Here is a 15,219-nt window from a genome sequence, read left to right as displayed (position 1 = left end):
AAGACCGTCTATGTACAGTGGATTTAGTATAATGAATTCTGATATAGCAGTGAATCTTGGTCTCCTTTCTTTACTGATTATTTTCTGATCATATTAAATAGAAGTAACATCCAGCGACACAGTTTTCTCAAACACTAAACCCCGATCTTAGAACTTTGTCATCAGTAATCCACATAATCCCACTTTGCACAGTATTCTTATTAAAGACGAGTTAGTCAGCTCAAACTTTCTAAATTAAAAAAGCTGTGGAACCTTCTTAAATCATAACAAGGACATAATACAAATCTGGAATTTCGATAACTACTTTATGGAAGTTAACGGGGGGTTGTTCAATGTACATATAGAAATCTGACACAATTCTCAAGCATACTTGGCTTTGGCAATCTCACTATTGCTTCAGTTAATCACACTCTGGTGTTCTGATTCTGTGCTGTCGGAAAACCTACCCGATACACATTCGCTCCTTAATTTCACATCTTTAAAAACGGTGGATCGGCCGTCAGTAACCTTAAGACTAATCAGGATTATGTAGTAAATGCGATTGGGGAATGAGCCCATATTTTCATATCGCCTCGTAATCATAACCTGCACGGACCGATCCTATAAATTCATCACATTTCTTTTCCAAGATTGGTTTCTTCACTTTTTGCAAAAGCCTAATATCTGTTTATTATTACACCAAAATTTGAATATTGACATTTCTCGTAATAACATTGAGACATGAACGACTAGGACCAGCTATAGGATATCTACAAATAGTACATCATAATTACCTTATTTAGGTGTCAGCAACCAAAATAAAGGTTGGCTGCGATTCTAAGATTACTCAGGTTATTGATCACTTCTCAAGTACGGTAATAAGGACCGGGGTTTAAGATATACGATCTTCAAAACTATTCAGCATTAGCCGAGCAGATCATCCAAAACTGTACCAAATGACTTAAAGGAAAAAGTAAGTCTATTCCAATTTAACTCCTTTAGCTGCTTCGTAATAAATTGAAATTAAGTCATGTTATCTCCTAAACTAAATATAACATTATGAACTGGTTAGTGACCGGTCCAAAGATGGATGGGTCTTTCTTCATTAAAAACCATAGGTCGTTACATCGGAATAGTGTATCCCATAACATGCTATGGGATGCGTGCCTGCAGTTACGAAATACCTTGTGGATTTCTCGTTGTTGGCAGTAGACTGTTTGATGCATTGAACAATTAAAGGATCTGGAAGCAATATTTCCTAGTTGTATGAGGTCTGCATAATTTACCTACTTCTACCATAATTCAAAATCCTTCAGAATTCTTATTAAACTAATCTATTATTTTTTAATCGTACCTTTGATGCCTAATGTTTCCTATCAAGACCAGTACTTTTATTACTTCCACTACCTTGGGATTTGCCCTAACAACTTGAACCGATATATATATATATATATATATATATATATATATATATATATATATATATCAGGTTCTATGTTGCAAATGATTGACTCCTTTTTTGGGATTTATTTTACATGAAGAATACTAAGAGACAGTCAATTTTTTTAAAAAACGCACTGAGGTCCATATATTCTCAGCAACGCAAGTAAGAATTACAATCAGAAAGGTGTTGAACTTAATGAACGCACCAACAATTGGAAAGTCAATAATGTGACTAAACGCATTCGATCACAATATGTTTGCGTAACTTACTTTTTAGGCTGAAACACCTAGAGAATGCGTTGGTCCAGTGAAGGTCAACCGTAAAGGACAGTAATGCAGTATTGGTCACATTTCTCTCAAACTATGACCATGTTCTATCTAATCCCAAGCAACTAAAAAGTTTACTATTCGGCAAGAACAATTGGTGCGTTAATCGTATATCAACAAATCGAAAACAGTACTACTAACAACTGAATCGACAGGAGCCTGAAGTATTCCCTTAATGAAGTATAGACCTTTAACCATAGTGTATTTGATAGAAATCGACAAACATTCTAGTGTCAAAACAAGCTGTCATAATATTCGACACAAATATGGACAATGATGAAACGGAGTAAACCGCATTGCGAAGTACGTAAAACAAAGATTCAAAGAACAATATGGGAGAAGTGGCACTCACAGTAACTTTTACTCTAAGCAATATCATTGTCTGAAAAAAGTATTATTAGTATTATTTGGAGACACAACTGTTACATGATTTCAAGCGCATTTTTTTAATTCCCACTTAAAAAGCAAAAAAACAAAAATATGATACCGTTAAATACATTTTTTGATGACTATCAACATGATAACGCCAATATGAAAATTGAGAAGATAAAATCAAACCTTCGAATAAAGGTAGGCTGGGAGAGCACGGATAGTATGCAAGATTATTTCCTGACAGACAGCTATCAGCATTACATGCAATATGGTAGGAAAAACAACATATTTCAAACAGCCGATTTACTAAAGCTGATCCGTAAGTGAGAATTTTCTGTCAACTGGCTGTTGTGCAATTCCTGTTACGAAAAATAAAGTTGCAATTAAGATGAACTTACGATAAGAGACTGAATAGCCAGATCAACTGTTTCCAACTGCACGAGTGCCATTTTGTTATCCTTCCTATAAAAAATTAACGTAAACATCTTAAGAAAATATATAATTACATAAACCGAAACCCAGTAACTTCAAATCCTTTAGTTGCAAATAACACACGTATATCGTTTTCAGTTACCGAAGGAGGGATGTTACTCAAATGAAGAACGTGACTTGGAGGGTAAATATTTTGAAAATTTTTTGAATTGGGCTTTCGAAAACGATGCAACAGACTGTTAGTATAATCTTTGGTCAAACCATTTTCAGTATCCTCTTTCGGTAGCTGAACAATATTATGTCGAGACACTGCAATTTTCATCGGTTTGTCCCAGAGGCGCTGGCCATTCAGAAACTGTAAAGCTATGAGATTTATTATCAGAATGTTGACAAAATTACCTGTAAGAGCCTGGTGAGGATCGGTAAATTGAATCAGGGCTGTGTCTTTCTTATTGAACATAATTTTCACGCGAGTGACATCTCCATATACACCTGTAAACAAAAATTGTTCAGCATGTAAATAATATTTTGGTCCTGATAATGCATTTCCTGTTGAAGAAACGTTATCATTTATCCACCATGTTGCTAATAAACTTTAGGTAGGAAGTTTCAGAATGGGAGACAAAGCACAATGGGACAATCAGAAGCGTTCGGGCTTCTTGTGTCCAAATTACAGGCTTCACTCAAGCTACTCTTGGGGTTCCTATATAAAAGCGTAAGATTAGAATTATAAAAAACCATACTGCTTTGACCGGGCTGAATGGTTTAAGTGGAGTCGAATGTAATGAGCTTTAGTAGATAAATTTTATCTACTACCCAGAGGATAGTACCACTTGAAATTAGAGGACAAAATGAATAACAAGGAACAACATGCAATAAATGTTTGGTCATCATATAGGTAAAACTGCATTTTAGAGTGCTCACTTAAAAAAGTCGGACCGCTTGGTCATATGTATAAACTGTCTAATTATACTCAATAGAACAATACTGGGAATCAATGACTATGCAGATATTCATGCACTAGACCTAAGACTAATTTTCGAATCTTTATAGTCGGCTTTCTGTAAGACACTCGACCAAAGCGGGATTTTAACTAGTTATTTAAACACTAAGCTATTGAATAAATGGTTGTAACTATAAAGTTTGACAGTATTACTATAGATGTTAACGAGACAAGATTAGTAAGCTTCACCTCTAAGGTGAAAATGAAAAAACCTGAGTAAATATTAAAAGCCTTTCTTCATGAAGTGAATGTTAAGTGCGATAAGAAAGTTACTACGATCACATACCTTTAACAACCTGAAAATCAATGCTTAACACAGTTAGTCACAAGCATTAAGTGGTTGACTGAAATCTTACAAGACAAAATCGACTGAAAATCAGTATTAGTTAATGATACATTTACATTACTGATCTACTAGGGAATATGGGTAGAGTCATGAGAATGAACAAAGAAAAACCAGTTGTGCTGCTGTCAAGACAATATAAGGAATAAAAACAGAATTAATACAGAACAAGAGAATAAATAAGTAATGTTTATAGACAAGAAAATCTGTGATGGGTAACGGTAGAACAAGAAAAGACATAAACCTACCAAAAAGTGTAAAAAGAGCATCCGGATAAACCCTCTTAACGAAGATGAAGGTTAAAATAATGAATCCGAATTTAATATCACGTACAGTCGCACAACAGATGCAAGTGTGCAACAAGATTGAACAAGAACAGCGAAATACGAAGAAAAACGGCCGATTTGACAGCAGTGATGGGTAATCATAATCGTATAGCCAATCAACGAATAAAGACCCAAGGTTGAGAGCAGATGGTGTGATTTCAAGAAAACATGAAACGAAAAACAGAATATTAAATTAGACGTCATGTTTTTTGAGCAAACCCATAATCTCGACATTCCAAAGTCAACACTTACATCTTCATTCAGATTTGATACAATCAGGACTGTGCTTCCATTATTATTAGGAGGGGGACGAACTCCAACAGGCGTCACGTGAGAAGAGACAGGTGTCTGCACAGATCCCATAACACTTGTGTTACCGCCAGACATATGGGGGAGCACCCCAGTTTGAACAGCACCACCCTGAAGTGCTGCTAGTATAGTGGACAGATTAGGAGTTCCTGACATAGACTGAGAACCTGGACCGCTATTTTGTGATGTAAGAGCCATGAAACTTGCAGTGGCAGCTACTGCTGCAGGAGTAAGAGCCAAACCTGACTGCTGAGCTAGTGCTGCTAACTGAGCAGTCAGTTCGTTAATCCCCATATTGCTCGTATTTGGAGGTGCAATCATCCCAACCGGGAGATGGATACCTTGGTGTGCCATATTCGGTACGACGGAATTTTGGAAATTTGAAGAAACATGACCAGGATTGTTGCTATGATGTCTTTCACTCCCAGCTGTGGGTCTTCGAAGAGACATTAACTCCTCCTCAGTTAGTGGATTATTGAGATAATCTCTGCATTTATCACTCTCTTGACGAACTTCCAATGGACCACGATTTTTCGAAAATTGCACACGCAGGGAACAGCATCCAGTGTATATGTTTTGGCCGTTTAAATGCTAAAGCTTTTGAATGAAAGTGAAGAGACTTACTAGCATTGCAACAAATGCATGAATATGATTACCAAACTCGACTAGTCCATGATACTGGTTGTTTTTCAGATAGGTAACAATCCTTAGTATTTTTCCATATCGGTAAAATATCTGGGGAAATAACTCATAGTAATAGTAATAATATACATTACCTTGTGTAGAATAGTATGGTTGATCTGCTGTCCCATTATGTTATCAACAACAACACGCAGAACTGTAGTAGGCATCCCAGAATTAGCGCCGCTGAGATCCTGTTGAACGATGCAATTTGCGTTCTGAATTGCATTGCCTATGCTACTGTTTTCCGAATGTAATTCGAGATGTTGGTGTTTAGAATACTGCATGACCAGAGTGCGTCCTCTTAGCGTAACTTGGTATTCGCGATAGTACGAAACCATCATGATCGCACTCTCTAGGCATTGCATTTCCAACAGAGCCTGCCGAAAGGAATACTGATTTTTAAAATACTTACCTGGTTAGCTTTTTTAGAAAGCACCATGTTTTCTAGCAAACCGAACGGGATGCCGAGAAGAGCGATTTCATGTTCTGTAGCATCGTCTGGCATGTTACGAATATGAACAACTTTTGATGGAACAGTTTCAACATATTCAATTCTTGACTGAAAATTTACAGGCTAGGAAAACGGTAATCTTACCTTTTTGTTTTCGTTAGTATCAGTTTCCATTGGAGCATGACCATTTCCGTTCATTATAAATCCATTAGCTTCATCACGCTGTTACACAGGTCGATTTATAAAGTTATTCAAGTGAGTAGTACAAAGAATACGGCTCATGAAAAAAAACAGGATTTCCCCAATCCTATAAGCCTTGTTATACTGTGCAGTTGATGCACTCAATTGTAAGTATTGTTAAAGTATTTTTATATTTCTGGACCTTATAACTTAAAGGCTTTAAGATAGGCTGGTTATATCTTACATATTCGCTATGTAAAAGGACTAGCCCTAGGGCCCCATATCATTGATTTCTCATGAGACAGTAATGTCTTGTAGGTGACAAAGCGGAATCTAGAGGGAGTGTACTAGTTGATAATTTTCGATTGAGTCTCTAGACAGATTACATCGACAAACTGCCCTGATGCACACTAAGCTGTATTTACCATTCCTAGAGTTCTTATGGAGAACTAAATGAAGCTAGGATACCAGCCTGCTTCCACACCAAATATAGTCTTTATACGTGATTATACGATCCCATCATTAATTCCCAGTTGAGTGACTTTATGTAAGGAACCTATTCCATTGGGATTTTTTGTTTAAATTGTATAACATACAGTGAAACTAATACGGGAACTGAGTATTTCTGGAGATAGTTAAGTAATACTGATAAGCTGAAAAACAGCATACACTAATGTTTTGATACCTATCTGGAGCAAGTTTGTAAACCTATAAGACACAGACCCGAATTCCTCTCCACCGAAAAGCATAATTAGCCTGAACACAATACGAACCAAAACCGAGTATACAGACTTGTCACAATCTCTACCATGTGTGTCATAGTAGTCTTAACAATATTGAAATTAGTACATCAACTATCTACTTTGTAGCAAGATCACAACAATCAGGCAACAAACCATGTTACGCCTTGTATTTATCACTTTATTCACTGTCCATATACATTTAACCCGATATCTTAAGACCCTGAAACTACTTTGGAACCATCATATGAGTGAAACCGTTTTGTGTAATTATTAAACCTCTTTTAAACTCTAAAAACGCATAAGTGAATGCCATCAATATGTTACGGTATATAACTTATCCCTTAAATATCTCTACATAAGTAACATTTTCGGTTGTGAACACCAACCTGGATGAAAAAGCTACTCTGGTCAAAACAAGACTAATTAGACGGAAATGGACTACAAGGAGAAACGAGTCAGAGACAGCTTACCAACTGAGATACAGAACTCAAGGAACTGGGATGTTGAGAACAGGCCTATCATCCTGGTATGGAAGACTTAGGAGTGATCTTAACTTTTGCCACCTTTATGTCACCAAACGAAGTTACTAAAAGACTAGAACGATCCGTTTCCCTAGGCTCATGTTGATTATGCGATCAACAGAAGCACATAGTGTGTCAGATGAAGTTTATGCACTAACACCACGCCCCTCAAAGTTGGCACACTCCCGTTGACTTATTTGACTGAAAATAATTGTGCAACAACTTAAAAACGGTCGTCTTTCCGAACGGCATAGGTAGGAAAAAGTCCGGTAGCGATGATGCTAAATATTTAGAATTAACGAGCCACGCATAAACAATTTTTCACCCATTCAATTAATACGAAGTTTGTGAAGACCAATATCGTATGTCTTAGTAGTAATATATTTGACACCTGGTAGTCGGAATATAGTTATTTATATCCCACGGTACAGTTTAAGCAAGAACAGTAGAAATCAACCAACTTTGCTAGCTTCAATAATATTTAAGGTATTCGTCCTGTAAAAACAACTCAAATTGCTGAAAAAAACAATGTATATGAAGACGAAATCGTCTTAATGCTTCCATGTAATGGTAAATAAACAATAACACAAGTAATTGTATTAATATTAACTCACCTTGCGTTTACTTGACTAAAAATAAAAAACATAGATTGTTTCAGATTACTGGTTTATGCAATACAGGCTTCTTTCGTTTTAAAAATGACACAAAACAGCAAAATTACGAAACCATGTACAACATACCATCAGAGCCGTATAGGCGCTTGTAGACATGGCTGTCATTCGAAAGTGGACCAGCCATTGAAACCTTGTTTGAATAATGTGAATTATACTAACCACATCCTTTATACGTAAGTGCGAGTTTTTTCACTATATGATATGATAAAATCAGGATATTGTTTTGTTCGGAAAGAGGTTTACCTGGCGATGATTTCAATAGCTGATCTACAGTTTCAGTTTCAGTTTGGGATGGACAGGAGGCTCGATGGCCTATGTTAGTACTGGCAATGGTGGTCTCTCAGTTGATCCAACTTTCTTTTGAAAGAGTCGACGGATGGAGCCGCAACCACGTACTGATGTAGTGAATTCCACTCGTTGATGATTCGATGGGAAAGTCGATAGTCAGCTGACAAGTAATTTGTTCTCGGCTTATGAACTTTTTGGAGTGTCCTCGTAAATTCTCTGTTTTGGAAGACAAGAAAAATGAGGGCATATCAGGTGCAAATTTATCACTAAGCAATTTGTAGACTGTAATCAAGTCGCCTCTAGTTCTGCAATATGACAACGGAAAAGGTTCAGCTTGGCCAGTCGAGATCCATACGGAAGCTTCGCTATCCCGAGAATCAGCTTAGTTGCTGTCCTCTGAACCTTTTCCAGAAGCTCACTGTCTTTTTTTAAGCAGGGGCTAGCCGCTTGTATGCAGTACTCAAGTTTAGGACGAACGAACACTGTATACAAAGTCAAAAACGTTTTATCGTCGACATGACTAAAAGCTCTACGTATTGACCATAAGGTTCTAAAACCTTTGGCGGCTATTGCACGGCAGTGTGCAGTAGTCTTTAAGTCTTGACTAACGATAACTCCTAAGTCATTATATGTCTGGACAACAGGTAGCTCAGTGTTATTCATCGTGTATGTATCTGTGCCTTGATGACCGATATGCATCACAACACACTTGGAAGTATTTATCGGCAACTGCCATGTTTGAGACCATTCAGATAACTTCTTCAGGTCATTTTGAAGTTCTAAGCTATCACTCTTACATCATATCGTCTTCCATATCTTGACATCGTCAGCATATAGCAAGGCCGATGATGATAGGAGACGAGGAGGGTCATTTACATACAAAAGGAATAGCACTGGCCCCAAAACTGTACCCTGGGGCACTCCACGAAGCACAGTTTCCCAGCTAGATAACTTTGAGTTCACCCTTACTCTTTGTTGACGCCCAACTAAGAAGTTTTTTATCCACATCAATAAATTGCCTCCAATCCCGACTTTTCTTAACTTATATAACAGCCGGTTGTGCGGAACTTTGTCAAAAGCTTTACTGAAATCAATGAAGGCGACGTCTACAGGTAGCTTTCGGTCCTTGAGAGCGCACCAGTTTTCACGAGCCACTAATAAGTTAGTGAGACAAGAGCAACCTATTCTGAAACCGTGCTGCTTCTCCGAGAGGATCCGGTTTTTATCGAGATACCTAAACAGATCCTTACGACTAATCTTTTCTAAGCTTTTAACAACCACACTAGTTAGGCTAACGGGGCGGTAGTTCTCAGGTTTGTGTTTCGTACCTGTTTTGAAGACAGGACTTACTATGGCATTTTTCCAGTCTTTCGGTGAACGACCCTGCGTAACGGATAGGTTAAAGCATGTACTTAAAGGGCTTGCAACGAAGTTAGATAATTCCTTCAGTAGCCTAGGATGTAATTCATCGGGCCCCGTGGATTTACCTATGTCAAGCTTATTGAGCAGACCAAAGACATCGAGTTGTTTAATGGTCATGCTATCCAGTTTATGTATGGGGGATCTGCATACGCTGACAGGAAGGGCGCTTCTATGGTATATACGTTGCTAAAGTAGTTCGAGAACACTTGAGCCTTACCAAAGTCGTCCTCCACTAATGATGAAGCAATACTGTCTCCCCATAGAGCAGGAATATTTCCTTTTCTCCTTGTCCTTTGGTTTATATAGGAATACAAGCGTTTAGGACATTCTATGGATTCCTTAACAAGTTTTCCTTCGTACAATTTTCTAGACTTACGGAGGGTCGAGGCACAAGTATTCTGAGCCTTTCGATACTGAGATTTTGACTCATCAGTCCCCAGTAACCTAAATCTATCCCATATTTTCCTTTTCTTATGGAGAAGGATACGGACCTCCCTACTGAACCATGGTGGTGAGTTTTTCGGCCCCTTTAGTATAGTTCAAGGGATGTGAGGTGTGGTAACTTTTAAGTATGAATTTCGAAATGCGTCCCAGGCCGTTTCAATGGAGGACTCTGGGTCTATTGTACAATCTATTAACGATGCTGAGTGCATGATGTCTGGTATGTTTGCTTTCCAGGCATTGGGTCCGGACTGGACTGACGCGTCCTTGTGACTGGCAGTTATATGGAAGTCGAAAGTTAAAACTGCGTGGTCACTTTTACCTAGGGGTGGCATATGATGTAGGTTCGCAATATCATTCTCATAATGAGTCAGTATAAGATCTAATAAGGATGATTTAGTGTCCGGATCGTACCTTGTCGCTTCTTTCACATGTTGCACTAGAGCACATGTGATAACTCCATCAACTACTGTATTTTTAGATATCATGAAAAAAGTTCGGATATGATGAGGCCATGGGGAATCGTCTATTTCAAAGGACTACTTCTCTTTGAAAGTATACTTTCGTTCCGAAATACAACGGAAACGTTCTATTAAGCACTTGTTTTTTTCACTGGAGAGGTGTTTCTACACATCAACCTGAATGACTCTATATGGGATTCCAGAAAATAGACATATCAGACCATTAAATTTTCAGTATGGAACTTCTTAACTTAATCCTTCCTCATTGACAGTGATCTAATTAGATACAGACATGTTAGACATTATTGCATTTTCTTGTTAGACGAAGAATCCTGTACGGGAAAAGGGATCACTGGATAGTAATACCGAAACCACCACCTAGTGTGTAGAAACTAGTGTAGTTTCACCCTCAACCTATAGCAAACTAATTGAACGAGTTTAAAATGTTCTGTTATTTAATCACAAAAATATAAACGAGCTTTCTGAATCCGTTTTAGAAAACCAGATGATAACTTCAAGCGAAGGCTCTCTGTTTTGTGCTCACACTCTAAAAGGATCCTAAATATTCTGCCATCCATTCAAACTAGGGCTTCACGACGAAACCACGAACTGGGAAGCCTAATCAGCTCCTTCTATACAGGTAACTGTAATTCTGAGCATATGTATTGTCATTGTCGTTAAAGACGGCTAGTCATAAGTTCTTATTAAATGTAAACAGCTACACATTGTAATTCTCTCATTGCTCAACTTCTGATCACATTCTCCAGGAATGTATGTTTTAAGCCTTTTTGTGAGTCTGGTTGGGAATCTTCTTCACACTGCCAATGTGAGCAACTTCGTACTCGCTTCATATTACATCTGCGCTTGAAGTAAGCTCCTCCAACGAATCTTGTGTTTAGTTTCTTGATATAAGACTGACAATAAAGATTAGTTTGGTAGTATCTTTAAACGAAGAGAATACACGAATCTGATTAGAAGGTATTCTTCTTGTATTCAGATTAGCAAGCGATACTTCTTGCTAAAACGTGAGTTTGCAATTCCAGCTAGGTTGCGTGCCTGTACAATGTTCGTTAAAAATACCCAAGTTATCTTTATGAGGTAGTATATTGAACATTAATTTCCACATAAAACAGCTGCTCGCTACCTCTCCCGACTGATAGATATTTTGATCCTTCATTTAACTTTGAACTGAGCCTCTTGCTTAGTGTTTCAAATTGCTGATAGGAATAGCCCTAATTGCCACGCAGAAGCCTGTGTTGCTAGACAAAACTGGATGTTTGCTGGTCTGGTGACTTTCTCTAGCTTTGCTAGCCTGAGTAATGAGGATATCGTTCTAATCCTTCAACATATTTAGCTGGCTCCGTGAAACATTAGACTGTATCACCAGAAGGGTGACCACTATATCCTATGCAGATTCGAAGTATGAGCATATCATAACTAATGTCCTGGTTAGGTAAACGATACTAAGGTATATCTCTTGCTCTGGCGAGTAATCACCAGAAAACGTTTCTCTCTATTTCATCAAACTTAATATGCAATAATTGTTTATAATAATGTGTTTAAGTATCTAGAAAAAACTCTGTCATCAGTCCCACCATTTTAAGAGACTTTTTACGGTGAAAGAATGATCGTATACCTTTGCCAAAGAAATGTCTTTTCCATATACAAGTAACAACCACTTCGAGTAAAATTGTCAGTTTCGAATCCGATTAACTGTTACAAGTGGACTGAAGAAATATTTGACCGGTCAAGAACTGTCATACTGGACAAATATTGATCACTAACAGTTTCACTCTTTTGTTTTACTCAAGTTTTAGAATAAATTTCAAAGCTCCTACTAATATTAAATATGTTCTTACAATTGTCTTGTTAATTATTAGTGACAGATATTGGGCACACCCAGGTTTACTCATGATATGGATGCAAATATGTTGGGTTTCGAAGGAACCAAGCCTAATTTGACTTCCTAAGCTATAGATTTAGCACAAATGAATACGGTGGAGGTGCGCAGAGGTTAGTAGTAACGCTGAGATAATTTGAAGGGAGGTTGGCTTCACTGACACAAATTGTGCCTATTCAAATATTTCACATGAGCCAGGTTTACGTGGCAGTTGTGCGTGGTTCTAAATCACAGGCTTTATTCAAGATCACACCGTAAAAGGTTGATATTTAGCCTGCACCTCCACCCAAACGAGCGTATGCGAAGTTAATAAATATTGACAGTGGAAGGATAATCTCTATGGAGATGAAGGATCATCTCGTGACTGGTCGATGATTCTCAATTGCTAAATATGACAGTTAAACACAAAGACTGACTTCTGATTCCAATATTGTATTCTGTTCACTTCATCGTAATCTTTTGTCAGAATTTGACTACGAGGCACCTACTTTTGTAGTTTTCCGTATTTCTTTCCCGATGATAATTTTGACTACAAAAAGCAGGAAGAGACAAAATAATAGGAATTCGTTTGCTACGAAGCTTCTCCTTAGTCGCTCAAATGTCAGAAGAAATAATAACAACTGAAAAATAAGGAACACATTTTTTCATATTAAAGATCTGTAAAAAACACCATAAAGAATATGAAATGGTTAGGGAAGTGTTCTCATGAATGAACATTCATGTATTTCAGAAAAAGTTTAGGTGAGAAACTTTGAAGGTTCCTAGCTGAAAATTTACATCTGAGACCGTGTTGGAGTATTCAAGGGAGAAAAACGGTTGAAACTTGAAAAATAGTGGAACTGCCAAAGAAAAACGGACAAATGAGAACATGAAAAGGGCAATAATGCGGCCGCCTAGCGAAAGTGAACAAACTAAGAGCAGAGTTCGGAATTTACAACTCTAATCTTTCAGATATATAGGTTAGGCGTCAAACCCATAGAACATAAACTTAGGTGATCTGTGTCGAGTGATTAGAAGCCCACTCGAGTTAGACGGGAATGGTGTGACCGATCAGCTGACGTCCAAGACACACCTCGTGGTCAACACCTAACGTGGATTACCCTTTCGTTATACCAAGATACTATGGCTGCTTTGAAGACCGTATAACACAAAGGACGTTACTACAGAAATATATTAGTAAGAGTAGGTAAAATAAGAGATTGCGACCACTGTTTTATGGACCAGTCTATTGCGTGCGATTGGTTGATGCGCGTTGGTTTTCCTTGAACGTGATGGGGATCGTTGAACTGTTCGACATTCAGTGACCCGACTGCCGGATGGTTTGTCTAGGACCCAGTGACATTGCACTGGCCCTGCAAATCTTTATCAGCAGTAGCTTCGGCTTGATGTTGTTGGTTACTGTCTTAGCTAATACATTTATTAACCAACAATGATGCTTGGGATGCGCTTCTGAAACTTACTCTTTAGTTCAGAAAACCAAGTAAATCAACGATTTCATTAGGAGCTAATATGTGGCAAGTAATCACACACCAAATCTGCTGGTCAAGTAAAATTTCAAGGAGGATCTACAAGCAATCGTTAGTCGTGAACAGTACTGACACTTCACCAGTTTCTTTCTTTACCCTACCCTCACTCGCAAAGTGAAAGATTATATAAGTATGAACGAACAAGCATAGCAAATCCAACTTCTGATTGAATAAACGGACGTCAATATATTCATTGATGCATTCCGATAGAAATACAGGCAGAGCCCTATTTCCTTCAATTTTTCGAACAAATAGATCATATAATGAAATAGTAGCTAAACTAATGCACCGAATATAGCAGAGGTAGGGAGAACAATCCAGGTAACACTAGGGCTGTTAATTAGGAGGGATGAAGTAATGTATATCCTTTTGTATTATGAGAATGATTAGAGGACCGTGTCCATATAATAAGGGACCAGTGTTGACTACAAATGAAAACGGTTTGAAATTATCAAAACTTGGAGCGGTTAGTTCAGATACTCGTCCACTTGCACAGTCGAAATTCAAACAAAGTGTTGGATAAGGCATGGTTCTAAGTAAACATTATTACCGACCTATTGAACTGATAACCGTTCAATAAATTCAAATGATTAAATCAGTGGCAAAAATAAACGTTCATATTGGAACATTAACATTAAAAGTTTTTTCTGGATAGATCACAAACGCTTCGTTCAATAGGGAATATTTAACTCCGTTACAGCAATAATTGTATCCCGTTATGTAAAAATGCTTCAATTCATAGTAAAAACCTATAAAGTGTTGTCCATTTCAAGCAATACAATGAAAAATGAAAACAAACCAATATGGCAGCAACGATATTCGGAACATCAAATCAAGCAATCTAGATGTAGCTCGTGAGAATTCAGTAACAAAGCCGGAAAAATGCAACCGTCTCACTCAAAATCTAAAGATTAACCAAATGTACAACTGAAGGGACCAAGAAGAAGAAATTCTTACGGAAAAAAAACTTCAGGTTACAGTACAAAAGTGTGTACGTAGAAGCGTCTTTATACACGCATAAACCTTAAAAATGATTGTAATTCGGTGGTCCTATATCCGAGTTCCAGGGGGAAGATAGGTATCGTCCTAGCTGTAACAGACCTGTGGAGCTGCTTTTGATTCTATAGAAAGTTAATACAGGTCCAAGTTAAGGAGTATATTAACGTCCATAAAGTCATTAATGAGGAGCAACACGGACTCGGAAAATGCATTTCTCGAACCGAAAATAAACTTTTCAATGTGGAACGAATGTGCGGAGTGATGGGATCATGAAGTTGCTGTGGATCTGCTATTCCTATATTTTGACACAAAGAATTATAATGTGCTAGACTCTTTTCTTTTAGCTAAAGTCAGGCTTTCCTACGAGGGAACTTAATGTCAACTTCTTCACTTAA

At 37.7% G+C, this 15,219-nt stretch overlaps 1 protein-coding gene across 1 annotated transcript; it reads right to left on the bottom strand.

The window, feature by feature from the left end:
* Positions 1-1,471: 1,471 nt before the first annotated feature.
* PTBP2_1 (Polypyrimidine tract-binding protein 2) lies at positions 1,472-8,024 on the bottom strand. The gene is made up of 11 exons (XM_051210795.1): positions 7,854-8,024; positions 5,814-7,742; positions 5,631-5,777; positions 5,311-5,595; positions 5,159-5,269; positions 4,478-5,125; positions 4,148-4,181; positions 2,953-3,045; positions 2,628-2,916; positions 2,520-2,583; positions 1,472-2,480 (listed from the first exon to the last, which is right to left on the bottom strand). The coding sequence occupies exons 2-11, from the start codon at positions 5,865-5,867 to the stop codon at positions 2,412-2,414; spliced, it is 1,794 nt and encodes a 597-aa protein (XP_051070815.1). The 5' UTR covers positions 5,868-7,742; positions 7,854-8,024; the 3' UTR covers positions 1,472-2,411.
* Between the last annotated feature and the right edge of the window lie 7,195 nt (positions 8,025-15,219).

Source organism: Schistosoma haematobium, chromosome ZW, assembly GCF_000699445.3.
Source record: "Schistosoma haematobium chromosome ZW, whole genome shotgun sequence".
Classification (NCBI taxonomy): domain Eukaryota; kingdom Metazoa; phylum Platyhelminthes; class Trematoda; order Strigeidida; family Schistosomatidae; genus Schistosoma; species Schistosoma haematobium.
This window is presented reverse-complemented; position numbering and strand designations above follow the sequence as displayed.